This window comes from Drosophila ficusphila, unplaced genomic scaffold (genome assembly GCF_018152265.1).
Source record: "Drosophila ficusphila isolate 14025-0441.05 unplaced genomic scaffold, ASM1815226v1 contig_412, whole genome shotgun sequence".
In the NCBI taxonomy this organism is placed as follows: Eukaryota; Metazoa; Arthropoda; class Insecta; order Diptera; family Drosophilidae; genus Drosophila; species Drosophila ficusphila.
This window is the reverse complement of record NW_025064326.1, coordinates 1,849,930-1,874,789: the sequence shown is the minus strand read 5'-3', so window position 1 is coordinate 1,874,789 and position 24,860 is coordinate 1,849,930. Positions and strand designations below refer to the sequence as shown.

General features: G+C 49.1%; 7 protein-coding genes across 7 annotated transcripts; 4 read left to right on the top strand and 3 right to left on the bottom strand.

The window, feature by feature from the left end:
• Positions 1-162: 162 nt before the first annotated feature.
• Positions 163-4,306, bottom strand: LOC108092502 (leucine--tRNA ligase, cytoplasmic). The gene is made up of 6 exons (XM_017192114.1): positions 4,184-4,306; positions 3,208-4,043; positions 2,573-3,144; positions 2,057-2,515; positions 764-2,001; positions 163-702 (listed from the first exon to the last, which is right to left on the bottom strand). Exons 1-6 carry the CDS (start codon positions 4,184-4,186, stop codon positions 265-267), a joined length of 3,546 nt encoding a protein of 1,181 aa, XP_017047603.1. The 5' UTR covers positions 4,187-4,306; the 3' UTR covers positions 163-264.
• Positions 4,307-4,591: 285 nt separating this feature from the next.
• Positions 4,592-6,822, top strand: LOC108092557 (PAT complex subunit CCDC47). The gene is made up of 4 exons (XM_017192194.2): positions 4,592-4,995; positions 5,433-5,981; positions 6,043-6,390; positions 6,448-6,822. The coding sequence occupies exons 1-4, from the start codon at positions 4,714-4,716 to the stop codon at positions 6,685-6,687; spliced, it is 1,419 nt and encodes a 472-aa protein (XP_017047683.1). The 5' UTR covers positions 4,592-4,713; the 3' UTR covers positions 6,688-6,822.
• Positions 6,823-7,013: 191 nt separating this feature from the next.
• Positions 7,014-9,561, bottom strand: LOC108092559 (kinesin-1 heavy chain). The gene is made up of 2 exons (XM_017192199.2): positions 8,092-9,561; positions 7,014-8,038 (listed from the first exon to the last, which is right to left on the bottom strand). The coding sequence occupies exons 1-2, from the start codon at positions 9,282-9,284 to the stop codon at positions 7,177-7,179; spliced, it is 2,055 nt and encodes a 684-aa protein (XP_017047688.1). The 5' UTR covers positions 9,285-9,561; the 3' UTR covers positions 7,014-7,176.
• Positions 9,562-10,571: 1,010 nt separating this feature from the next.
• On the top strand, positions 10,572-13,036 carry LOC108092563 (trichohyalin). The gene is given in 3 exon segments (XM_017192202.2): positions 10,572-10,780; positions 10,782-11,621; positions 11,714-13,036. Coding segments are annotated over 3 exon segments (1,908 nt in total). The 5' UTR covers positions 10,572-10,711; the 3' UTR covers positions 12,713-13,036.
• Positions 13,037-13,883: 847 nt separating this feature from the next.
• On the top strand, positions 13,884-16,113 carry LOC108092511. The gene has a single exon (XM_017192129.2). It carries the CDS (start codon positions 13,997-13,999, stop codon positions 15,998-16,000), a length of 2,004 nt encoding a protein of 667 aa, XP_017047618.2. The 5' UTR covers positions 13,884-13,996; the 3' UTR covers positions 16,001-16,113.
• On the bottom strand, positions 16,018-18,857 carry LOC108092510 (protein Spindly). The gene is made up of 6 exons (XM_017192128.2): positions 18,273-18,857; positions 18,042-18,207; positions 17,770-17,985; positions 17,574-17,715; positions 17,329-17,427; positions 16,018-17,265 (listed from the first exon to the last, which is right to left on the bottom strand). The coding sequence occupies exons 1-6, from the start codon at positions 18,789-18,791 to the stop codon at positions 16,119-16,121; spliced, it is 2,289 nt and encodes a 762-aa protein (XP_017047617.1). The 5' UTR covers positions 18,792-18,857; the 3' UTR covers positions 16,018-16,118.
• A 365-nt stretch (positions 18,858-19,222) lies between these two features.
• Positions 19,223-20,989, top strand: LOC108092344 (intraflagellar transport protein 57 homolog). The gene is made up of 3 exons (XM_017191881.1): positions 19,223-19,571; positions 19,628-20,390; positions 20,669-20,989. The coding sequence occupies exons 1-3, from the start codon at positions 19,275-19,277 to the stop codon at positions 20,818-20,820; spliced, it is 1,212 nt and encodes a 403-aa protein (XP_017047370.1). The 5' UTR covers positions 19,223-19,274; the 3' UTR covers positions 20,821-20,989.
• The last annotated feature ends 3,871 nt before the right edge of the window (positions 20,990-24,860 follow it).

The window sequence follows — 24,860 nt, the reverse complement described above, 5'->3', positions numbered from 1 at the left end:
ATAAAAATTGTTTAAGTCACTAGCCAGTTCGAAAACCATGTCAGGTTAATTGGGTCAAGAAGGGTTATTTAATTGTTTCAAGTTCAGTTTACGCATAATTGCAGAGGAACCCCATGGGGCTGTTTAACTTGAGAGTTCTTTGAAAAAAAAAAGCTTTTTAAGTTTAATTTTTTGGGTACCCGCTTCTCAAAGAATTTTATTGGTTTTACAAGGTTTAGGTTTCATTCTATGAATAAATTAGTTAGACTTGTGACGCTGTTCGATTTAATCCACCACGTAGATGAAATTCCTTCCCACTTCGGTCAGTTTTCCCGCCTGATCCACGCTCACTTTCTTGTTCTCAACATCCAGAACAAAGTTTCCCTCGCTGAGCACAACCTTTCCAGTCTTGTAGTCCTCAAAGCTGGGTATCTTCCTGGGGCCAAGAAGGGGATCCTCAAACCGCCAGATTTTCAGGTTGGCATTATCCGTTTTGAGGCCAATGATTTTGGAAAGTTTCTCGCGCAGTGACTGTACGGTATCGCCTTCGGAAATGACGGTGTTCACCTGGAACAACGAGGAGCGCTCGATGGGGTTCGTCAGCTCCACGCTCACATTGGGTGCCACAGAGAAGCTAATGAAGGGCGAGCCAGGTCGAACTTCCTCACGAGTTTTCTCGGGTGCTGAGGGATCATCGGTGTACTTGATATCCAAAACATCCAGCTGAAAATTAAATATAAAAAGTAAATTTAGGAAAGAGGTGGAAGAAACTATAAGCACTCACATCTAGTGTGTTTTTCAGATACTCCAGGTTACTGATCAACACCTGGCGTTCGTCAAACTCCAAGGTGACGGCTAAAGCAGCAACACCCTTGCCAGACTCCACTTTCTCACGGATCATCTGGGCGAAGGGCATCACGCGTTTCATAAACTTCTTCAGTTCAGCTTTTTGTTGCAGAGTGGCAGCGATGACCTTGTTATCCGGCAAGGCTTGGGATTTGTTGAACAACTCCTTCATGGTGTCCAGGACACAGCACTGCCATGGAGGGTAGGTCTTGGCCACCCAAATCAGTCCCCGGTTCGGCTTTTCTGGCTGGACATCAGGTTTACCCTTTCCGGATTTGCCCTTTACTTGCAGCATGTTTTTGAGGTTTAGACGGAAGGAGTGGGCAGCTTCCATTAGATACTCCGAGCACAGGATATCCACTTCGTTAATGGGTCCGACTTCTGGCCAGCGAGCGAGAACAATGGACTCCTTGTTGCCCAGCAGTCCCCAAACATGCTCCGCCATATGTGGGCAAATGGGAGACACCAGCAGAGCTTGCCTGCGGATGAACTCCAGCACCAGGTCCTCGTGCATTCCCTGGGCGCCACACAGCTCCCTGTACTTGTCCCTGGCCAACTGGAGTTCGTAGAAGCCACTCCTCAAGGCCTCCTTGAACAACATCTTTCGGTAGTTCTCATCGGTTTGCTGTGTTTTCAGATTCAGTTCGCTAAGGAACACCTGATCGTTGAAGGTCTTGTCTGCGCCCTTTCTCAAACTGCTCCTATTGTCCAGCATCTCCTTGACCCACTCGATAAAAGTGTACAGACGCAGGATACCCGCATCCGCAGTGCTTTCTACAAAGTTGGCGTCCTCCACACTGTCGCCAGCGTCGGCCAAGCAAAGACGCATGCCGTCGGCTGAGAACTTGTCCACAGCTTCGGTTAGAGTAAGGAAGTTGCCATCCGACTTGGACATCTTAGCAGAGTTCAGCAAAAGGTGACCGTTTACACGCATTCCCTTGGGCCACTTATTCTCGTCGTTCGGCCAAATTGCGGCGTGATTGTACAGACAGAAAGTCAAGTGGTTATTGATGAGATCCTTGCCAGAGACGCGGAGATCCATCGGATACCAGTACTCGAACTCGCGGCGTAGAACGGCAAGATGGTCCGGTTTGATGGCCGTCTTTTTAGGCAGGGGAGTCTCCTTGAAGAATATGTAGTCCCACACCTCAGCGGTCATGTCAGACGGTTTAATTCCTGTACAGAAAATTATATATATCTTGAACTAATGGGAAAGAGCTAATACACGTACCGAAAGGTCCCGGCTTCTCCCCGCGGAAAGTGCCGCCCTGCAGCAAGTGCACCACTGTGTAGAACGCCATGTAGATGGTGGAATCCGAGAGGGATTCGATCAACCACTTATCGTCCCACGGCAGTTTGGTTCCCAGGCCATAGGTTCTGGAACAGGCGTATTCGTGCAGCCAATTCAAGCAGGCTTCAAAGTTGTTGCGCGCCTCCTCGTGGAAGGTCTCCATGTCCTGCAGTATCTTCGTGGCCTGCGCTTGCCACACGGGCTCGCCGTAGTTCAGATACCACTGGTTGCACAGGGCCACCACGCACTCGTCGGCCGAACGCGACATGATGGTCTTCTCAGGCTCATAGTAGATATCTGCCTCATTGGCATCGACCAAACGCTTCTGCAGATCCTTCTTTACGTCCTGAATCTTGCGGCCGGCAAATTCGCCCACCAACATAACTCCATCGTAGAAACCTGGGGAAAAAGGAACAGACTTAGTATCAGAAACGCTCTTTACCTTACTTCACTTACTCTTTAGATAGCACATTTCCTTTGCTTCGGCCAACTTTTCCTTGTCGTTTTGTGATTGGATCTTGAGAGTTTCATAGGCATGGACGGCACTCAGCTTGCCCAGGGTGGGCACTTCGATGATCGGAATGGGTTCATAGGGCAGCACCATCTCATCCTTAAGTCCGTACTTCTGGCGGAAAGCCTCCTTCTTTTGCAAATCCACCAGAGCAGCGTAGTCATCGGGGGAATCGGAGGGCACGGAAGTGACCACTCCGGTACCCTTATCCTCCTTGATGCTCAGCATGGGCAGTGTGTAAACGGTTTTGTGTGGTGTCAGTGGAGCCGAGAGGGGAACTCCCAAGAGATCTTGGCCAGTTACTTCTGCCAAAACCTTGATGTCTCCTTCGACGGCAGTGAATCCCTGGTAGGTCATATTTCTGGCTGCCCGCCGGGTGCTTATCCACACCTCGTTGTTTTTGCTGCTCTGCCAGGCGATGTATTTGATGTCCGGATGCAACCAGCAGTTGGTCTGTCCATACATGGTTTCCGGTCGCAGAGTGGCTGCCACCATGTAAATGGGCTGCTTGATGGAGCTAGGATACGTTGAAATAAGCAGTTTTTATTGTTAATATCCAGTGATTCGCCAACACTCTTACCTCAAAGCCTTAGGCGCCTGCAGAACCTTCATCTTGATGAGCGTGTACTCCTGGGGACCCACTCCCTCGCCCGTGGAACGATCGTGGTCCATGCAGGGCTGTCCATCCTTGGGCGAGTAGATGGTGTACCTCTTGCCGTACATGATCTTGCCTCGCTCCTTCAGGTGGTTGAACTGCCAGCGTACGAAGGAGTCGAAGTAGGGATTGGCGTCAGTGGTAATAAAGGTGCGTCGCCAGTCGATGTGCACGCCGATCCGCTTGAGATCCTGCACCGCCAGCGGTGGGAAGTACTTTAACCAGTGCTCGGCGTTGGCAAAGTCCTTGATTTCCTCGTCCTTGAGTCCTAGGCTCTGCATGATTTGCCACTGGTACTTGGCGCCGGCGGTCTTGGCCACCGCCTTGCTTTTCTTTCCCTTGGACTTGTCCTTAGGCACCTCGGATGCCGTTTCGATGGGCGCAGGAGCAACTTCCTCGGTCTGAGGAAATTGTGGCGGGTAGCCGAACTGCTCCAGTTCGCGGGTCAGCTTATCCGCACAAGCCTTGATGGGCATGCCAGTGCAGTGGAACCCGAAAGGCCAGAGCACCCGACGTCCCTTTAAGCGGTGGTACCTCACCGAGTACTCGGCCTTGGAGAGCGAGAAGGTGTGGCCCAGATGGAGGCGCCCGTTCATGTAGGGAAAGGGGAAGGTCACAAAGAACTTCTCCGACTGCCGTTTCTTGGGGGCTGTCGGGGCATCCGACTGGTGCACCCGCTCCGTTTCCCATCGCTGCTGCACTTCCCGCTCGATCTTCTGCAGATACTCCACCTTAAAGGTGCCTTTGCGTTCACTGGAGGCCTATTTAAATGGGGAAAACAAGCTTAATAACGTGGAAAATCAGTCAACATGCGGCAAAATTGCATCAGCCGGCTTGTCCTCGTGGCAGTTTCTGAGTTTCCTAAATGTAGGTAATTTGATTTCCGCTAACTAGTTCTCACCATTGCTGATTCGTTTGGGGTCTACGCAACTATTTGAACAACTCTTTTATTCAAATTGCAGCATTTATTTAAAAAAAATAAAATTTCGCACTGCAACGTGTTTAGTGCTGATACGAATACCGATGTTTGTTTGAACTTTCGATCTTTCTGCAAATTGGGCAACGCCATTTCCGCGCATTAATGAAATCATTTTTTAAGGGCGCAATACGAGCTACCTAATAATATTAGCTGTTAATTAATATAAAAATATAAAAACTTTGGTTTTACAAAGCTTAATGGTCGTTAAGTTCAAATTCTTTTAACTTCAGTTCGCTTGAATACCTCTTATATTTGACGAACAACAATGAAATGCCGGTACTCACGCGTGACTATGCACAAATTCATCGAATGCAGTATTACCATCTAAAATCAAAACGGGCACACTGTTTAACCTAGTTTTTTTTCTTAATTAAAAGTTTTAGGACATTACGTTTAGATAAATTGTAAATTAAGTGAACTGACGAGATTGCGCCACAGTAATCCCCTTTAAGATGCGACCAGTATTTGCCTTTCTGCTGCTGGCGCTCCTCTGCTTTGCGAGCACAAGGTCGGAAAGTGATTTCGAGGAAGACGACAGCGATGATTTTGCCGAATTCGACGACGGCAACTTTTACGCAGAGCCCGCTGCCAAAAATGCGGACTCCTTTTCGGGAGGAGCGGGTTCTAACCGCGGAGAATCGCGGGAGGATGCCCCTTCAAAGCCGGCTCAAAATGTGGAGAGCGACGAGGATGATGGCCTCGTAGAGGACGACGATGAGTTCGAGCACTTTCAGGTAAACAAAGACAGGTGCTCACGTTCCGATGGATCGTGGGGGTTAGGCACTTTAATCAATATTCTAATTAACTAAATGACATTTTTTCTTGAAAGGTTTCGCTTATTCAAGTCTTTTTTTGTTTATTTGACTCTCTTAGTCGAAGACCTTCAGACCTTCGTATTGAATCTTAGAGTAGAACCTTTAATTAAGGAAATGCAAATCTAAAACTTTCACCTTTGTAACTGAAAGTATTTCTTAAACTTTCTATATAGTTTAATGAAAATCAGGCGTTTTTGTCCAAAAATTACGCTACGTTTTCAATTATGTAACAAAGATATCATTTAAAGTAACAAAGTTTAACTTTGCACTTTTTTCCATTCCTTGAACTTCGAACTCTGAAAAACAACATTATTCGTACTCGGTCAGAGTTTTTAAAAACTTAATTTGGTTTGTAGGACGAAGAAGAGTTCGAGGGATACGACGGCGGGGACTCCAAGGACCCACCCATCGACCAGAAGGCGGAGCCGAAGCTGAACATCCCCAACATCCCGCTGCATTTCCGCACGCACTGGGACTCATACTGGATGGAGATGCTCATGGTCGCCGGCTTGCTGGCCTACTTTGCCAACTTCTTTGCTGGCAAGGCCAAGAACGCCCGCTTGGCGCAGCTGTGGTTCAGCACCCACAGAGCGCTGCTCGACGAGAACTTCGCATTGGTCGGCGACGACGGCAAGGCGGAGAACGAGAACCCGGGGCTGATCAAGGAGAGCGAGAGCCTGTACACCCTGTGGTGCTCCGGCAGGACCTGCTGCGAGGGCATGCTCGTCGAGCTGAAGATGATCAAGCGGCAAGATCTAGTGTCCCTGGTGGCGGGACTGATGCGCCCCCAGCTGGACCAGGCCCACATCAAGATCGAACTCACACGCGGCGTAATGGATGCATTCGTATTTGCAGTCGGTACCAAAAAGACCATCACCAAGGTCTTTAAGGAGTATACGGATCTCGTAAGTCGTTCTGCTAGAGTTGATTCAATCTATATCTGACAATACACCGATTCGTCCGCAGAGCAAGTTCTGTAGTCTAGTCGGCAAGCCGGAGGATCGCTACAACGTGCCCACCGGCTTTGGCGTGCTCTCCGAAGTGCCGGAGGCCACGTCCGCCATCCTGGAGTCGCGCGTCATCGCTGCACTCAACAAGTACCAAAGCTATATCGATTACCTGCACATCTCGGACCAGTTCAGTGGCCCCATCCAGCAGGAGGAGGGCGGCACCCTCAAGCAGCCCGAGACCAAGGCCGTGCTCCTCGCCGGCTTTAATCTTCCGAAGCACGCCGAAATGGAGACCATTAAGCCGTTGTTATTGTTGATCTTTTATTTAATGGAGCGCCTTAAGACCTACCGCATGTCCAAGGAGGTAGGTGCACCTAAATAATTGCTGAACTGTACTTAATATATGTTGTTTAAATTCCAGGGCAAAGCCAAGTCGGACAAGAACCGCCAGCGTGTCGAGGAGGAGTTCTTGAAGAGCACCCATGCCGCGCGTGCCGAAGCTGCCGCTCAGCGTCGCGAGGACAAGCGCAAGCAGGAGAAGGAGCGCATCCTCGCCGACGAGGATCCGGAGAAGCAGCGGCGCTGGGAGGCCAAGGAGCAGAAGCGCCAGGCCAAGCGTAACGCGCCCAAGATGAAGAGGCTGGCCGTCAAGTCCCTGTAGACTCGTCTCCAGTGTGCCATTTGTTGCGAGGAGCGCTCCTCCTTAACGTACGCAAACCGACCATTTGTAGCTGTTCCTCTTAAATGCCAGAATAAAGCAATATCTACTGTTTCCTATGGAGCGCCAAAACAAAAACTTAATTGTGCTACTTATCTGGATTTACAAAAACGGAGCGGGTTGACTGAATAGATAAGCAGCGATGAGATAGTGGATGTGATAAGTTAAAGGCATTGAAAAAGGTAAGAGAATGCCTTCAATCGTGTTTGAATGAAGCTTTTCTGGTGAAGATTTACTGGTGGGTTTTTGGAATTCCAAAAGCGTTTACATTTGTTGGCCAAAAATGTTCTAATACATTTATTAGATCGACTAAGATTTGGGTTACAAAATAAATTGAAAAATGATCGTGACTGTTTAGGGGACGAATGTGAGACTGGCACGCCGATTGGTTTGATGTGTACTTTCTGAAGGCGATTCTGGACTCCTTCCCACTCAGCACTTGACGGGGAAGCAGTTCTCGTTGGACACGTAGGCGATGTGGTTGCGCAGCGTCTTGATCTGCTTCTGGGCGGCATCGAAGCTGTAGGAGAGCGAGTTGAGCTGGCCCTGCATCTCCCGGATCACTGCCTCCCGATCGTTGACGGACAGCGAGGCGGTCGCGCGGCACTGGGCCAGCTCCTTCTCCAGCCGGTTGATCTGCTCCTGCTGCTGCGACTTGATCAGCTCGGCGCGCTCCTTGGTGCCGGCGATGATCTTGGCAGACTCGGTGCGCAGCGTGTCGAGGTCGTCCTGCGTGGACTTGAGCTGCTCGCAGAAGAGGTCCCGCTGCCGCAGCAGCTCCTCCAGCTCGTTGCGGGCCTGGGTGAGCTCCATCTGGCACTGGGCCAGCTGGGGGCGCACGTCGATGCTGGGCTGCTCCAGCTGGGCCTTGCAGGCCTTCAGCTCCTTGCAGACGACCACCAGCTTGGTCTGCATCTCGTCCTTCTCCTTGCACACCTGCGCCAGCTTCAGCTGCTCGTTCTCCAGCAGCTTGGGGAAGTGGAGCAGCTCGTTGAGCTTCTCCTGGAACTTGGCGCGGATCTCCTTGACCTCCGTGTTGATCTGCTGCTCGATGCGCTTGTTGTTCATGTTCAGCTTCTCCAGCGAGACGCACTGCTCCTCGACCTTCTGCTGGGCCAGCAGGTACTTGTTGCGGTAGTCCTCCAGCTGCTGCGACTGCTCCTTCATGATGCACTTGAACTCCAGCTGCTCCTCCTTCAGCTCATTGACTCGGGCGCGGAGCAGGTTCAGCTCGGCGGCGTCGGCGTCCCCGTCGCCTCCTTTGGCCGGGCAGGGGCCACAGATGCCCTTCATCCTGTCAAGAAAAGGATATAGTTTATGATGGCAAATATTCAGGAGTCGACCTACCGCTTCTGCATCTCCTTCATCTGGCAATCCTTGCGCTGGAACTCGGTGAGCAGCCGGGTGTAGTTCTCCTTCATCTTCTCGTACTTGTCCGCCTTGGTGTTGCGCTTGCCGCCGCAGATGACCAGCGGGTCGGGGTCCTCAGGGCAGGGCGGCCTGGGCGGACAGGGCCGGCTGCAGGGAGACTCATCTTGCTCCTCGTCGTCGTCGTCGGAGCAGGGCGGCTCCGGCCCCTCGCGGCAGGTCACCTCCTGGAGCAGCTTCTTCACCGAGGACTGCATGCTCTGGATGCGCCGCTTCAGCTTCTCCATGGAGTCGCACTTCGGCGGGCAGGGCGGCGGGCACGGCGGCGGGCAGGGAGCCTTCTGCGGGCGCTGCCTCTTGGGCGGAGGACAGGGGGAGCAGGGGGCGCTGCTGGTGCTGCTGCTCTCGGGACAGGGGCCCTGGCAGGGAGCTGGACAGGGACTCGGGCAGGGGCTCGGGCAGGGCTTGGGGCAGGGTCCCGGCACGCAGACCGGCTGCTTCTTGCAGCTCATGATGGCGCAGGCGATCTCCTCGATCATCTTGCGGTCCTCCGGGCAGGCGCCCTTCATCTTCTGCATGGCCTTCTGCAGCGCGCAGATGAGCCTGTCCTCCTGTCCGGCCGTGTCCCGCTGACCACCGCCTCCGCCTCCGCCGCCGCAGACACTCGGGCAGGAGCTGGGCTCCTCGCCGCAGGGATCCTCGCTGCTGCCGCCGGGCGGGGCAGGCACTCCGATGCCACACATGTACGGCGAGAGGTTGTCCTCGTCCACGGTGGTGGTCATCGGCAGCTCCCGGTAGTGGCGGTGCGAGCCGAAGTTCTGCAGCTGCACCGCCCGGTTCATCATGGTGTGGAGCTTGATGTTCTCCTGCTCCATGCAGATGCGCAGCCGCTTGATCTCGCGCAGCTCGTTGCGCGTCTTGCAGGGCTTCGCGCACATGTCCATGATGTTGCCCTTGATGTCCTGGATGATCTTGTTCTGGCAGTCGATCTCCTTGATCAGCGACAGGTACTCCATGTACATGCGCTTCTGCTCCGGGTCGTCGGAGGACTCGCCCAGCATGGAGAACAGGTCCACCTCGGGCCCCTCCTCCATCATTCCGTGCTCGTCGAGGAAGTGCTCATCGTCCTCGTACTCGCCGCCCTCGTCCGTGTACTCCGTGTTCTCGGCCATCGTGACTCAGGAATCGCTTACGCCGGTTCGCAACTGAAGTTTCGGCTTGCCAACTGTTCGTCCAAAAATGTCTTTTTCTTTTTTTAATTTTTTTCGATTTTTACACTGCTGGATTTACTGACGATTTGGCTCTACTCCTATATGCTGAGAAAATTTAAACACATATTCTGAAGGTAAAATTTCGAAAAAGCTTGGAACGAATCAGTTGTTTTGTTCGTAAACGAATAAAATGAACTGAGAAACCCTCGGACACTCGGCCTGGTCGGTGGGCAACAGATTTGGAATAGCCTGCTTCGACTTTGGGTAGGCGAACGGAGAAGCCTGGCGTACTGGATCCCCTGACGAGGCGAAACCCAAGATCTACGAAAGTCCTAGCAGAAAACAAACAATCCACTAGTTCTTGAACTGGGACAAAATAAATCTTATTATACCCTTGCAGGGGGTATTTATAATTTCAGTCAGTGAAGGAGACACCCCATAAAGTATACATATTTTCGATCAGCATTACAATCTGAATCGAAATAACTATGTACGTTTGACTGTTTCTATGTAAACTAGTCTCTCAGTTTTAAAGCTATCTTGCTGACACATTACTAAAAGTCGGAACGGACCGGATCGGCCGACTATATCGAATAGCTCCAATACGAGAGATTGAAAAGAATATTAACTTTTCCAATTTTTCTTCCGAATTCAAAGTGGCAGAGGTATGCCATCATTTGCATTTCAATTCTCTAACCAACTGCATCATTAGTTAATTTTTTATTTTTTGGCTGATTTTTTTTTTTTAATTTCAATGAGGGTAAACCCCTTTCAAATTTCCAGAAAATGGGTGTGCTGAACATTGACCAAAATTAACTAATTCTAAGTCCACAACTTCTCTAATTTTTATTAGATTTTAAAAGTGCAGGCGTCTGAAAATAATTATTTTTAATGATGTTATTTAGTAAATAATTTAATTAAATTTCACGAAAATCAGACTACTATATCATAAAGCTGTCATAGGGACAATCGCTGAAAATATGAATATAAATACCTAGGTAGAAAAAACGCCATTACTTCGATGAATGGTAGCTTCCTTTCTTGTTGTTTTTGTCGAATTAAAAAGAATTTCGTATGCTTAATTCAACAGATTATTTTAACGTATACACTTTTATTAGGGGGGAAAATATTCTTTTATTTATTTATTTATTACAGTTAGAATATATGTATGTTAAAAGGCTCTCATATACAAAACAAAGAACTCGAAAGCAATGGCTTCATCTCCAGGTATCAGGCGAGTAGGCTTTTTGTAACACTTTACGCGAATTTGGATACAATTTTTTGGGATTCGAATGTGTAATAACGTTTTAAAAAAATTCTCTGTTGGCCAAAAGCAGCGCAAAAATTACACAAGTGAAACACAAACCGAACAGGCTAAATTTTCGTAGATGTTAGAGCCATCGAAGGGACCACTAGCCGCAGGACAACGCCCACTTGGATTGCAGTCAGGATCGGATCCGCAAAGGAGCCACCTCCACCTCCACCTCGATGGGAATGGATCTCGGACTGGAGGAGCGGAGCGGCGATCAGCCCGCGGAGAAGAGCAGCTACGTCAGTCTGTCGCAGAACTCGACTGTCCGGGATTCGATGAGTGCCAGCAGCTTGGGCTTCAGGGACCACTCCTGCCCCAGTGTCCTGAGGATGCCCAAGAACGGCAAGAAAGGCAAGGAAAGCAAGGAGGTCGATCTGGGGTTGAGCGACGGAGAACCGGAGGACTATCTCGACTCGGACGGAAGCACAAAGAGTCCGCCGCCCTCGGAGGCCATTGGAAGCAAGCTGAAGGAGGAGCTCAGCAAGTACAAGCAGGAGCTCAAGGAGTACAACGAGACGACCAAGGACCTGGAGGAGAAGTACATGCAGATCAACTACGAGCTGTGCGAGATGCAGCAGAAGCACGACCACTTCGTGACCAGCAGGGCTCAACCCTCGCCAATGGACATGGAAAGTGAGCCGGATCCGGAGGGGTTCTACAGCTCCGCCAGCAGCGTGGCCTCGCAGCTGACCATCAAGCGGAGGAGCCCCCAGATCCTGCGCAGCAACACCAGCTTCATGACCGTCCTCTCCGGCCGGAGTTCCTGCGACGACATCTCCCACCAGAAGTACCCGTCCCAGAGGAGCGGTCACCAGTCGAAGGATCGGCGCAAGCACAACGTGTACGACAGCCACATTGTGGAGACGCTGGCCAACCGACATGCTCAGCGGAGGAAGAGGTCCCTGGAGCACGAGGAGCGCGACAGGGAGCCTGCCTCCTTCAAGGACGTGTACAGTGTGCTGAAGGACGTGATGAACACCTCACAGGTAAAATAGTGGTTGTGGTACCATAAAGGATTTAAGTCCTTAAGCTTTTCTGTGGTATGTTAAATCAATTCATTTGCTTTATCCTTTAGCAGGATAACAAGTACAAGCACGAACGGGATCGGGAGAGGAAGCGCGACAGAGACGGAGGCGATGGAGACCTCAACCAGCTGCTGGGCACCATCAAGAGCCTCAAGAGCGAGCAGCTGCAGTTCAGGACGCTCATCCGGCAGCAGCAGGAGCGGATCGCGGACTACCACAGCCGCTGCGTGAAGGCGCAGGACATCATGAGCAGCCAGAAGCACGAGATCGACAAGCTGCACGTGAACAACAGGACGCTGGAGTCGAGCATCCACCGGGACATCGAGGGCCTGCGCTCCAAGATCGACTCGAAACTGAAGAGCGTCTCGCACCTGCCGAAGATGATGCGGGACGAGCACTCCAAGCACGAGAAGGTCATGCGGGAGAACTGCCTGCTGGCGGACAAGCTGCGCGTCCTGCAGCAGGAGGCCATGCAGCTGAAGGCCAAGATCGACGAGCTGGGCCGCCGCAAGCTGGTCACCGTCAACCGGCTGAAGGCCGCCGAGCGGGACCTCAAGATATTCAAGAACTACAACGCGGCCCTCAAGACGGAGAAGAGGAAGCTCACCCAGGAGCTCTCCTCGGTGAAGGAGGAGCTGGAGCAGCTCCAGGCGAGCAGCAAGCGGCAGCTCTCGCGCCACCGCGAGCAGAGCGAGAAGCAGCGCCGGGAGCTGCAGAAGCGGATCTACGACCTGGAGCTGAAGCTCTCCCGCAGCCAGAACTCCACCTCCGGCCTCATCCAGGAGCGGGACAGCCTGATCGCCGAGCTGCAGACCCAGCTGCACACGCTCGTCCACAACTTCGAGGTCTCGCAGAAGCACATCCGGGTGCTCCGGCGGCACATCTACTCCATGACGACTCCGGGCGGTGCGGGCATCCCCTCCGCCGGCGGCGGTGCCCCTGCAGGCATTGCGGGCTCCCAGCGGCCCAGTCTGATCAGGATCAGCCAGCTGCCCCAGGGATCCAGCCTCGGACGACTCGGCAGCCCGCGAACGCTGAGGGGAAAGATCTAGGATCTAGGACTTTGCTCCTGGATCGCTTCCCTCGGCCGTCCAGGCAACTTGAAGGTACGGCTCCCGACTCTCGGACCCGATCCTCAAGTTGCCTGGGCTCCTTACGGCGCTAACGAGCCACCGATACTTTCACTCTGATCGTGAAAACGAACCCTTTTTAATACTTCGACTAATGGCTGGTTTTTTAATGGGCAGTTGGGAGAGCAAATGGATGCAATCGTTTGTGAGCGTTCTAAAAGTATAAAGCGTCACAACAGAAATGTTATAAATCGGATCGAGGAAAACTACATATCTGAAGGAAATATCACGGGAATTTTAAGCACATATTTTGGATTCAAATTTTTTTTTTCCAAATTTTCCACCCAAATATTTCTTCAGTTAGTGGCTCATTTGCCCTATTCTGTTCCCTTTTCAGTCTTTAGTACATGGCCAGCAATTGCTGATCAAAATATGCAATGTAAACAATAGTTTCCATAGAAATCCACTTTCCTGCCCATTTGCGTTCCTCCACAGCTGATTCACTCAGAATATCGCTTCGATCGGGCGTTGTGTATATTAATATGTAAACAATTTCCACAGCCACTTTGGAGCGCGATTCTGTGCAAAAAGTATTTGGAATCGGGTGGTTTTGATGGCGCCTGTGGAGGAGAAGGGAAAGCAGGGGAATTGGGGCCGATGACAGCTGAAATAAAAAGAAAGAAGTGTGCAATGCGGGGCAAATAGGAAGCATTCTTCTGCGGAGAAGGAGAGAGCAGTGAACGAACGTCAGCCGGTCTAAATATAAAACAAAGATTCTCTCAGAAATAACTTTTTTAATATTAAAACATATGGAAATGTTGCTGGCAACTTTAAGATACCTATTGCTTAAATATTATTTGTAGTATATATCAATTAAATTAGGTAGAAGAGCACCGAAGGGAGATTTCTTAAAGGAGAATCAATTTTTATAGAAAGCTTTCCTTAAACTTATATATCCTTAAGAACTTCCACTCCCACAAAATTCCATTAACCTTTGTTCATTCTTTAAGCACTCCACCCACTTGTTGCAAAAGACTGATGCACACAGCATCCCCTGGGCGTTTAGAATCAGTGGGTAGCATATTATCGGAGACGGCCAGCGGGGAGCATATTGAAATGAAGCCAAAGGTGCGCCGATGGTTTTCGGCTTTTCAGTTGGCTTTTCCAATGTGAGGGTCGCTCGGCGATTTGTTCTCGCCTCAGTTTGAGTTTCGCACACGAACGGACGGGTCTGATGGTTTGGCGTACTCGCAGTGCCACGCTTCGATGAGCACCTCGCATTTTTCCGAGATGATGACGCAGTGCGTCTTCCTCGTCGTCGTGTCGCTGGTTTTGTCGCACGTGCGGGCGGCCAACGACGGGAACTCTTCCGCCTTCGAATCCGGCGATGGGTCCATACTGAATCCGGCTTGCGTCATTCATGCCACACTATATATGAAATCTTCCGTGGAGAGGAGCAGCCAGGACTTTGGGTTGCCACTGGACATAGACTGCAGTGGGAACAGCTCGCTGGAGGTGAACGCCTTCGACTTGGGCGCCAGAAGGGTGGCCGGCAAGAGGCATGTGCTCCTCGATGGCTCGCAAACACCGCCCTTGGGAATCTCCAGTTACGGATTGGAGTACCTGGACAACTGTGTGGATCTGGAGAGTGTGGAGATTCAGCATTTCGTGGGCGATGCCAGTCTGAAGTTGAGCTGTGGCGGAGCTTTAATGTCCCACCTGTCGACGGTTTCCTTGAAAAACAATGAACTGGGAACGCTGAGTGGGGATACCTTTGAGGACTCGCCCCACTTAAAGGTGCTCCAACTGCAGCAGAACTCCTTGAGGTACCTGGAAAAGCTTCAGGGCTGTGCTGAGTTGGAGGAGCTGGTCATCCAAGACGAAGCGGATCTAGTCCTTAAGGAAAACGACTTCATCATGCAGATGTCGGAGTTGAGAAAACTGAGCTTGGGAAATATAAAAAAAATAGAGGGAAAGTTCTTGGAAAGCTTACCCGAAAACCTTACGGACTTGATGATCGAAGACACGCCCATCCAACCCGGAGAATTGCTGCTGAAGAAAGGGGTAGCCCAACTGGTCAACGTTACCCTCACAAACTGTCAGCTGAGAAGTTTTTCCCTGGATCCCCCTCGAAATCTGGACATTGTTCGTCTCAACCTCAGCGGCAATGCATTGGTGTCCTTGAACATTAGCTTTCACGACGGACCAAGTACCCTTGACATCCTGGACTTGAGCAGAAACAAGTTGGAGCACTTGAACTCCACTTGGTTCCTCAGGACCACCAGTCTTCGGTCTCTCTACCTGCAGGAGAACCGCTTCCGGACACTGTCCCTCTTCCAAGTGGGATTGCTCTCCCCGGCTAGCATTCAGCTCATAGATTTGAGATCCAATCAGCTGATGAGCTTCAGGGAGACGGAGAAGGCGGAGTCCCCCTACTGGAACCCACAACTGCGCCTCCTGATCGACGGCAATCCCTGGAGCTGCCAGTGGCTGCTGAACTTCTCGCACTCGCACCCACAACTGTTCCGCCTGTTCCAGTACTCAAAGTATATATCCCACATCAATGTGAATGGCCTGAGCTGCAAGCCCCAAGAGCCGCCAACGGAAGAGCCTCCCAGGCCGAGGAGGATAATGCAGGTGAGGATCAATGGCTCGGACTCCTCGGCTCCCGTTCCCGTGGCACATCCCAATGGGAACGTGTCCAGCTTCACCGTCCTCTACGGAAACCCCGTGGAACTGCATCGAAGTCAGAAATCCCTGGCGCTGATAATCGTCTTTATGCTGCCGCTGGGAATCGCCTTCCTGTTCCTCCTGCTCTATCTGTACCTCCATTGTGAGCGACTCTTCCACTTGTCCTACTACGCCTCCGGATTGCCCTGCTTCGGTGGCGAGAAGTCCTCCAGCAGGCCCAGATTCGTGGACCACGTGGACATAGTGCGGTATCCCGTTGCCAACGGCGGGGGAACCCCGGTGGACTTGGAAACCGAACTGCCCGACGGCTATGAAACCCCAGTGAGCGGAGGCACCTCGATCTGCAACTGCACAGGCAACAGGGAGTCCGCCTGCTCCAGGACGCACCACGTCACCTACGAATCGCTGCCGACGGAGCTGCCCTATCAGCTCTATGCCGAGATAAAGGAGCACGTGGATGACGATGGCGACACGGAGGGGATGCTGGCGGCCACTCCGGGGTCCACGGCTCCCATCTACGATCATCTGTCCTTCGTGGAGGAGATCCCCAAGCTAGAGGAACTGCGAGACATTTCCTAGGTATCGTTAGGTTTATTAATTTGTTTATATTTGCAATCTCCGCGTCTTGTTCTATAACTAATTGTTAAGTTTGGCTAGTCTAAATTCAAATAAAAAGTTCTTTGATAAGCTGACGCATTCACTTCATCGTTGGTTTCCGAGAGCTCACGACAATCTTCCGTATGATGTTCGGCCGCTTAATTGTGGGTTTAACGTCCTTGGCTTCCTCCGTTTCCGATGGCTTCTCATTTTCCTTGGCGACCTCCGCATCCAGCAATCTATCGACGGGACTCAAGTTGTGGACGATGGGATCATTCGCACTAAACTTCACCGCCTTCTGCGAATCTTCGGCGAAGATTTCCCTCTTCTTGGAGAGGATGGATCGCACATTGGTGTTGGCAATCCTTACGGGTGTTCCCTTGCGTTGTGGCTTCTGTGGCGTGGGACTGTCCAGGATTTCTACGCCCTCTACTCCTTCTGCCTTTGTGGGAGATTCCTTAAGGGACTCTTCGTCGCTGTCTTCAGCTTCTGCTTTTATTTTTATTAACTTCACCGGAGTTCCTTTGCGTTGTGGCTTGGCAGGAGTCCCTATTGAAAGCTGCCTTTTATCGAGCAGCTGTTCGTTGGACTTCACTTTTATGCCTCCCAAACGTTGCTTGATTGGCGTGCCCTTCATCAACGGCTTAGCTGGAGTTTCAATAGTCTTCTGATCGTCTTCCTCTGTTTCATTTTGGTTCATTTCATTCATATTCTCGTCGTTTTCGCCGTATTGAAGGCTGACATTGGTCTTGAGAGGAGACCCTTTCGGTTCAGTTACCTCCACTTCCGGATAGGAAAAATCTTTCTGGGCTTCCAGTGCCACGTTTAAATTGGTTTCTTTCTTTATCTTTATACCCATTATTGTCTTAATAGGCAAGCTGCCCACATTCTTTACTCCGCATTCCCCTGATTCTTGTTTAACTCTTACAGGTGTTAGTGTTTTTGTATCCTGCTCGGCAGGCTCCATTTCCTCTTTTTTGACGGCAGGTTTTATGGGTGTATCGAGAACTATAATCTCTGTAGGGTGAGTAGTGGATGAGGTTTTTGAAGCAGATGTCTGCTGAGTAGTATTTGACGTGGGAGACTTGGGAGCTTCACTGACGATGCGCGGCAACGCAGCTTTGAGCTCCGCCTCCTTGATGTTGAACTCCATAGCCTGCACGGGTTTAAAACTGATCTTGTGCTCCGTCAGCAGATTTTCGCGATCAATAAGCACACAGCGGGACTTAAGCGACTCGAAGCGCCAACTACAACCAAGGTTAACAGCTCCAATTAGTTTATGAAAGAAAAGTTACATGTAGCGGACGTACCGTGCCATTTCCTGCTGTACGGATCGCATCCGCTCCTCCAATCCCGCCTTCTGGATGCGCATGCTGTGGAGCTGCGCCTTCAGCTCATCCGTTTCGCGTCTAAATGGGGATGAGGATTAGGCATTAGGGTGTGCGGGCTACCGGCTACCTAACTGGTCAGCAAGAACAGGCCGTAGCTGGTGAGGCTCAGCAACTGGTTGCCGAGCGATGCCAGCGCGCTGTCGACCAGGAGGGGCAACTCATACTTGCAGAAATCCAGCATCGAGTCCAGCCAGGTGACAGACTTCTCGCTGGCCAGCTGGCGCAGCCGTTCCTGAGAGAGGTTTAGTTGCTTTTCCAGACTGTCGTTGGCGGTCATCAGCTGTCGGATGCGCTCGTTTAGCTTGTCTGCGTTAAAAAAGAGAGTTTAATATATATATCTAAATACTAAGTAACACTTACTTTGATAGGTCTTATCCGCACTGCAGAAGATGGTGCTGCAGGCCTGCAGCTCCGTGTGCATGGCCACGTTCTCCCGCTTGAGGCGTCTGATCTCGAACTGACTGTCTGCGAAGGTCTTCTTCATGTCCAGGTAACTTTTCTTATGGGCCGCTAGCAGCTGCTTCATGACTTGCCTTTGGTCATCCACCTCGGCAAAAAGAGAGTTGCCCTTGCGATCTGTAAAATAATACTCTTTGAATCGGGATTTAAGGATATGGCTAACCCGTATTTACCACTGTTCTCCGGAGCAGACGTAAGCATCGCTATCTTGGCATTGGCTTCCACCAGCTGCTCCTGGCAGCTCTCCAGCAGCTGCAGCTTCTCCTCCAGCTCGGACCGCTTGCAGTTGAGGTTCTGCTCCAAGCAGCTCACTCGATCCTCCAGGCACTCGATGGTTTTCTGTGTGGAAGCGTGTATTGCATTAGTTGCGCACTCTTTTAGGTTCGAGGAACGGTCATGCCTACCTTCTTTTCGGCCAAAGCCAAGGTGCTGGAGACTCGCAAGTCCTCGTACTCAGAGAGCTTCTGCATCAGCTCGCTGTTCTCGAGTTCCAGGGTGTTCAGGCGCGCAGCGCACTCCTCGTGGGGATCGTTTGACCCGGAGGTAGCCCTATCCGCCAGTTCCCGCTCGGCGGCAGATAGTTTAGTCCTCAGCTCGAGGGACTCCTCCACCTTGCCGTCGTAGTCCTGCTGCAGGGAATCATGTTCCCCCTTAAGGTCCTTGTACTTTCGGCGTAGTTCCTCCAATTCCTGGCAATCGCTATCCGAGTTACTGGCCACCGGCTGGCTGCTCAGTTGCTCCAGCTCCTGGGTCAAGTAGGCCTCGGCCGCTAGCGCGGTGTCCAGATTCCTCTTCAGCTCGTAGATCCTTTGGGCGTCCTTTTCGCTCTGTTCTTTCAGCTGCTGGTGGCGATTGTGCAGCAGCTTGTACTCCTCCACGATGTCGTCCACACTCAGGGCGTTCAGGTCAAGATTGGTGTACATTTTGCTTGATTTGTTTCGTTCTATCGTTTTTCAAATAAAATGTTTTTCAAAAAAAGTGACGCTAGTGATGGCAGTTAGAGTTGCTAAGAAATCGATGCAACGATCGATTGTTCGATTTCGTATTCCCGCTATAAGGTTTCTCCAACATTAGCATCACTGTTATTGGTTGGAAACTCGGATGGGCACATTTTCTTTTGAATGTTGGCGACCTCTGTCGGATGACTTGTGCAGTTTTGAAACATTTTAAAGAATTTGATTTTATCAAATTATTATTATTATTTTATCAAGAAATAACAAACTATGAACATTTATCTTTTATTTACTAGAAAAAAAAGGAAAAACTTGCAATTAAATCAAAAACAAGCTAAAACGCATGCGCTTGCCTTATGTTTATCCATATATTGTTACCAAGGTGACTATTTATGTTTAAAACAGCTTGTCTTTTGGTAACAAAGTTATATTCAATAATAAAAAAGAAATAAAATGCAGCAAGACGATGGACAGGAGAAAGCACAACAACTGCAAAATTTTCAATCGGATGACCTGCTGGAAAAACTGAAATTACTCAATTACGAGAAGCACTTGCTGAAGGAATTCAAACTGAAGCCGTTGTCGCGTTTCTACTTTGTGAAGGCCACCAATCCCGGGGAGCAGTTCTACATGTTCACCCTGATCTGCTGGTGGCTGTGCAAAAAGCTTGGCAAGGACATGGACCAGCCGCAGGAGTACGATGATCCCAACACCGTGACAGCCAAAATCATTCAATTGCTTGGGGAGATTGTGAGTATTATAAGTATAAGACAGCTTTTCCATCCTTTAAATACATTTTTGCGCAGGATGTCCCAGTGGACTTTCCCCCCAACAAACTGATCCGCGGAGCTGGACCCATTTGCCTGATGGTCCTGGACGTCCTTTCCACGCAAGCCTGCAAGGTGGCCAAGGTGGGCTACCAGAAGCTGCACATCGCGCAGGAGGAGGAGTTCCTGGGCGACTACCTCGAGGACAATGCCGAGATTATACTGGAGAAGCTGGAGGACGAGCAGAACGCAGCCGCCTTGAGCGATGATAGCGACATGGAGCTGGAGGCGCACAACTTCCGGCAGCTCAACTGGCTGAATCGACCCCAAAAGAAGTCACTGGGTGATGTGAACCTCGACGAGCGCAGTCAGGAGCTCGATGCCAGGATGAGCGATCACCAGGAGTGGCACTTGGAGCTGGAGCGGGTGCTGCCCCAACTGAAGGTGTTCGTCAAGGCGGATGCCCGCGACTGGAGGACCCACATCACCCAGATGGAGGCGCTGGAGGCCAGTATAGCGGAGACATCGGAAACCACCGAGGCCCAGCTGAAGAAGCTCCACAGCGAGTTCACCTTCAGCCTGGAGAAGATCGAGAGTCGCGAGAAGCACCTGAACAACGAGCTCCAGCCGCTCATCCAGCAGTTCAAGGAGCTGTCCATCGAGCTGTCCGCCATCCAGTACGCCCAAAGCCAACTGCAGGCGGACACCGAGAAGCAGACGGCGCAGCTCAACGAGGTCCTGATGGAGCAGGAGCTCAAGAAGGAGGAAATGGAGCGACGAGGCCAGGTCATGTCCGATGGCAGTGAGTATTTGGGGGTTTTGACTTAATATACATCAGATGAACAACGCTTAATCAAAGCATTAAGTCAAACCAATTAGTTTGAGTAGCAAGACAAGTCACTTTCATGGCTGGAAAGTTCCCCAATCAGTTGGAGTTCCATCACCTTCCACCCTCTAATTCCCCTTAAATGATAAGATATGATATTTGCTATCCCTGATTCCCGATTCTGGGGAACGTAATCCCAGATCCCTCACAGAAACCACCCAGAATTTGGTGCTAATCCCCTTTTCGCTTATCAGGTTCGGTGCAGCAAATCAGGAAATCGATCGCCAAGCTGAAGGAGGACATCGCGCAACTGAATCTGGAGGTGGCCCTGCTGGTGCATGCCCACGACCAGGACATCGTGGTGCGGCAGTTGCACCAAACCGCCGAGCTGGCAAACAGCCCGTAAAATCCGCCCAGAGATAACGAACTACTTAGCATGCCAGCCGAGTCCAGCCCGATCTTTTCACACCTCGCGAATGGGAGTGCGGTTGCTTCGTTTGCACTGGTTCCCGAGAGATAAATACTCGGAGGAATAGTACACTGGCAGGAATAATGTTTCAGTTTATTGTTCTGGATTTTGCAGCCACTTTTATATATTTTATGTAAACTCCAATGAGTTTATTGTTTAATTAGAAAACTAAAGACTTCAGATAATATAGTTTTCTGTTATCATATTAAATTTGTGTCAATCAATGCTTTGCCAGGAGCAGGATTTTTTTCGAGTGCGCCGAAAACAGGGGCAAGGCACTTGGACCACCAGCGTTGACGATCGTTTGATTCGATTGCCGGTGCCGCTGATAAGTTTCGTAATTGGTTGCCAAGCCAATTGGGCGGTCAATTATCACCTCCTTGTTATCTGCTCCTCGGACGAGCACACCACACACACTCGTGTTTGGCCACACCAACAAGCGCGTGCGATCCTTCGCCGATCGATCGGAGATAACGGTCCATAGACCGCGCTAGAGCGGGACAGAAGCAGCAGCGGTACACTGGCGGCTCGGCGGTGACGCACGTACTTGACAAAGACGCCGCCGACGACATCGCAACTACCACCCAACTACCTCTCAGAATAGCCATGCACTGGGAGAAAAAGAAACAGCAATTTTAACTACATATTTTTTGGTTTGATTTTAAATGGATTTACAAAAAAAATCATTTCGATTGCAAGCTAAAACTCATCATCAGTTATTGTGTAATGAAATATATGCAAATAAAACGAAACACTTACAGAAAAAGTTTTTTCCTGTGTAACCGCAACCTTAAAATAAGCAAATCAATTTGAACCTGGGAATCCCTCGAAATCCCGCAAAGAGGTGTTTTCCCTCGCATACGCGTCCACATTGCGCGTTTTCATACCCAAATAACAAATCCCGTATTCCATGATTTCATGTTTGCCCACTTTTTGGCACGGCAACTGATAAGCCAAGACGAAGTGTTTGGGCCAAATGTGGACTCGGTTTTGCCCGCAACTTGTTATGATTTGTGCTGTGGCCAGCCGAAGGTGCTAAAAGGTTTTTCCCAGACGAAAGAGAAGGAGAATGTGTAGGATATTTTTAATTCAAGTAATTGGGCTAAGGTAAAAAATTAGAAAATCAGAACGGTTTAAAAACTCTTAGATTTATATACAACTTTCTGTTTCTTGCGAATGAGTAATTGCCTTTGCAGAAGTAAATAAAACATTTATGATATTGTAAATCAATAATTTTGCTCAACTTGTTTACTTACTGTAATTACTCGGAATTATAAAGTTTTTATTTTTATTATAGCAAAAATTACGTATACGTATTATACACATGCATATTGTGTATCCATTGTTACTGTTATTTCTTTCGCCTGTTTCTCCCCTTCTCTTTCCCTATCTTCGCACTGCTCCCACTTGGCATAAATTGCATTATTATTAGGCTTATTTGAAATGCGCCGACAACAACAAAAAACAAAGCACTGCAGTGAAATTGCAAAGGCTCACTAATCCAACAACAACAACAAGAGCAGTTGGTGTGGAGAAGGGGGCGCTGGTGGGAGTGAGAAGAGATGAAGGAGGAAGAAGGAACGCCAGTAAGCAGGCCGTTGTTGTTGCTGGGCATGCTGCTTTTATTGCTGTTGTTGTTGGTGCAAAAAGCCAAAAGACGACTACTGTTCATTTCCCACGGTAGGACTCTCTCTTTCTCTCTTACTCTGTCTATCTTTCCTTCTCCCACTCACTAGCTCACGCTCTCTCCTCGAATGCCATTCCAGTGAGACAGAAACATAAAAAGAAGGAGACCGAGTGACTGGGTGCAGCAACAACAAAAGGGGAGCCTCTCTGGGCTCTCACTTGTTATGGTTGTTGTTGTTGATCTTATGCTCGACTCTCTTGCTCCCATTGTTGTTGTTTCGCGAGTTTCATTTTCTCATTGTTCAGATTACTGGTCGACTTCACTTAAATGGACGTTGTACAAATGTTGTTAAAAGGTTTAAGAAATTTATAATAAAATATAGGACAATACTAAAAAATAAGTCAAATTTTGCTATGAATCTGCCTCATATCAAATTTGATTACGTTGTCTAAAATACTTCTAAAGATTAGGTGGACATTTAAAAAAAATCTTACTTTTCAAAATAAAAAGCTTTTCCCAAATTTACTTAGTACTTAAACTTGATTTGTTATGTTTTCCTGTACTGCATCAATATCGAAAAAAGCAAACCTGTTGCCCGTTTTCGACTTAACTTTGAATGAAGAAAAAGGAATTTTTAGGTTTCTTTTTTTGGCCTCGGGCCAAAAGCATTTTGTGAGCTTAAGTCGTGAGGGAATTGCTTCTCTCCCAAAGGTCTCCCTTCCCCGCTTTTGGGTCTCTCCTAAGAGTCCGAAGAGTCTAATCCCTAAGCAAGGCGCCACCTACCCCGAAGATTCCTCTCCCGATGGCCTCCCTTTGTAATTCCTCAATAAAAATGGGAAAACTAATAAATTTTGCCCAACTAGCGAGGCGAGGTGGGGGGCTTCGAGGCCCAGCGGGGTGGCTACTGGAAGCACGACAGACCGAAAAAATTATTTGTTTTGTCATATATGCAAAGTTTGATAATTTATGATCTAATATACAAAGAGAAAAAGTCTCCAGATTGAAGTATGAAAACTTCGGCGCTTCCCATTCAACAAACAAAGAGAAAGAATGGTGGACGGAAAAAGAAACAAATTCATTGAAAACTTTTAAGGTTTTTGGGTTGGGTTTTGACCTGATCTCGGTGTGGGATATCTGGGATCATTGTCAACATTTTGACCGCTCGCTGTGTTCGTAATCATCGGTCTTTTCCCCTCTAGAAACCTATATACCCCTGCATCCAGACTCGGAAAGAGTGACGCCGCCGCCAACATCGATTTAAATGCAAATCAATGTAATAAAACATTTTTTGGTCTCTTCGCTTTGATGGTACTCGGCTTACAGAAAACAAAATATTTGATAATACTTATTTAAAATACTTTATTCAGTTATATATTGATATTTTAAAAAATGTAAATGTAAAATGTAAATGTAAACAAAAAACTAACTAAAAAAAATTAGCTTCTGACAGAGCTTTATTTGCCTACAATTTTTTGTTTTCTGTGCAGCAGTGTATTGATTTCAATTCGAATTTGATGCGTGGGTGACACTTTTCAGAATATATATCCCCCATGTTCGGAACGGAAGTTCGTGTGGCGCTTAGGAGAAGACCAAAGAACTAAATCGATCGTAAATCACTTAGAATCCAGGTGAAAATGTTTGAAAAGATGTGGGCTGGTAATTTGTATTGAATGGGGATTGAGTTCCTTGGAAATTAACGCAATTTACAAGTTTTTAAGCACAAAGCGGTAGGGGATTTCTATTTAGAAACGATAAAGACATGGGTTGACACCTTTTCAGATCAATGGGGCAGTGATAAGTTACAAAAGTACATTTTCGGTGGGGATGGAATGCTTTTATATGTATGAGGTCAAGTGGTAGAGTGAATTGATCATCAGAGTAAATCGACGGAAGGGGTATTGTGATCAAGTGCTGAACCGAGTTTTACATACCCATTTAGTTTTAAGAATTTCGAAAATTACAAAAAGGAAAGAAAATAAAAATGTACGCGTTTAACGAACATCAATTCTTAGCTCCCCACTAAGTTATTAAACTCGAAATTGATTTTAAAACTTAACTAACGTCATTCACCCATCCGAACAATAGATTCCATCCTGTCTACCCACTTTAAAAGCTTTTGCCTACTTCTTTATGGCAAATTAATGACCGAAGAAACGAACAAACATTCCAAATAAACCATAAATTTTATTAATTTCTATAGCGGCTGCCTCACAAAAAAGAGAGCTCTTCGTGAGATTGTGTGAGCTTTTATTGGAGCTAAACAATGGGATCGATTCATGGAGTTCTGCAGAAATACTACCGAACCACTGCGAACCGCACCCAATTATAATAAAAACAATTCATATAGGAC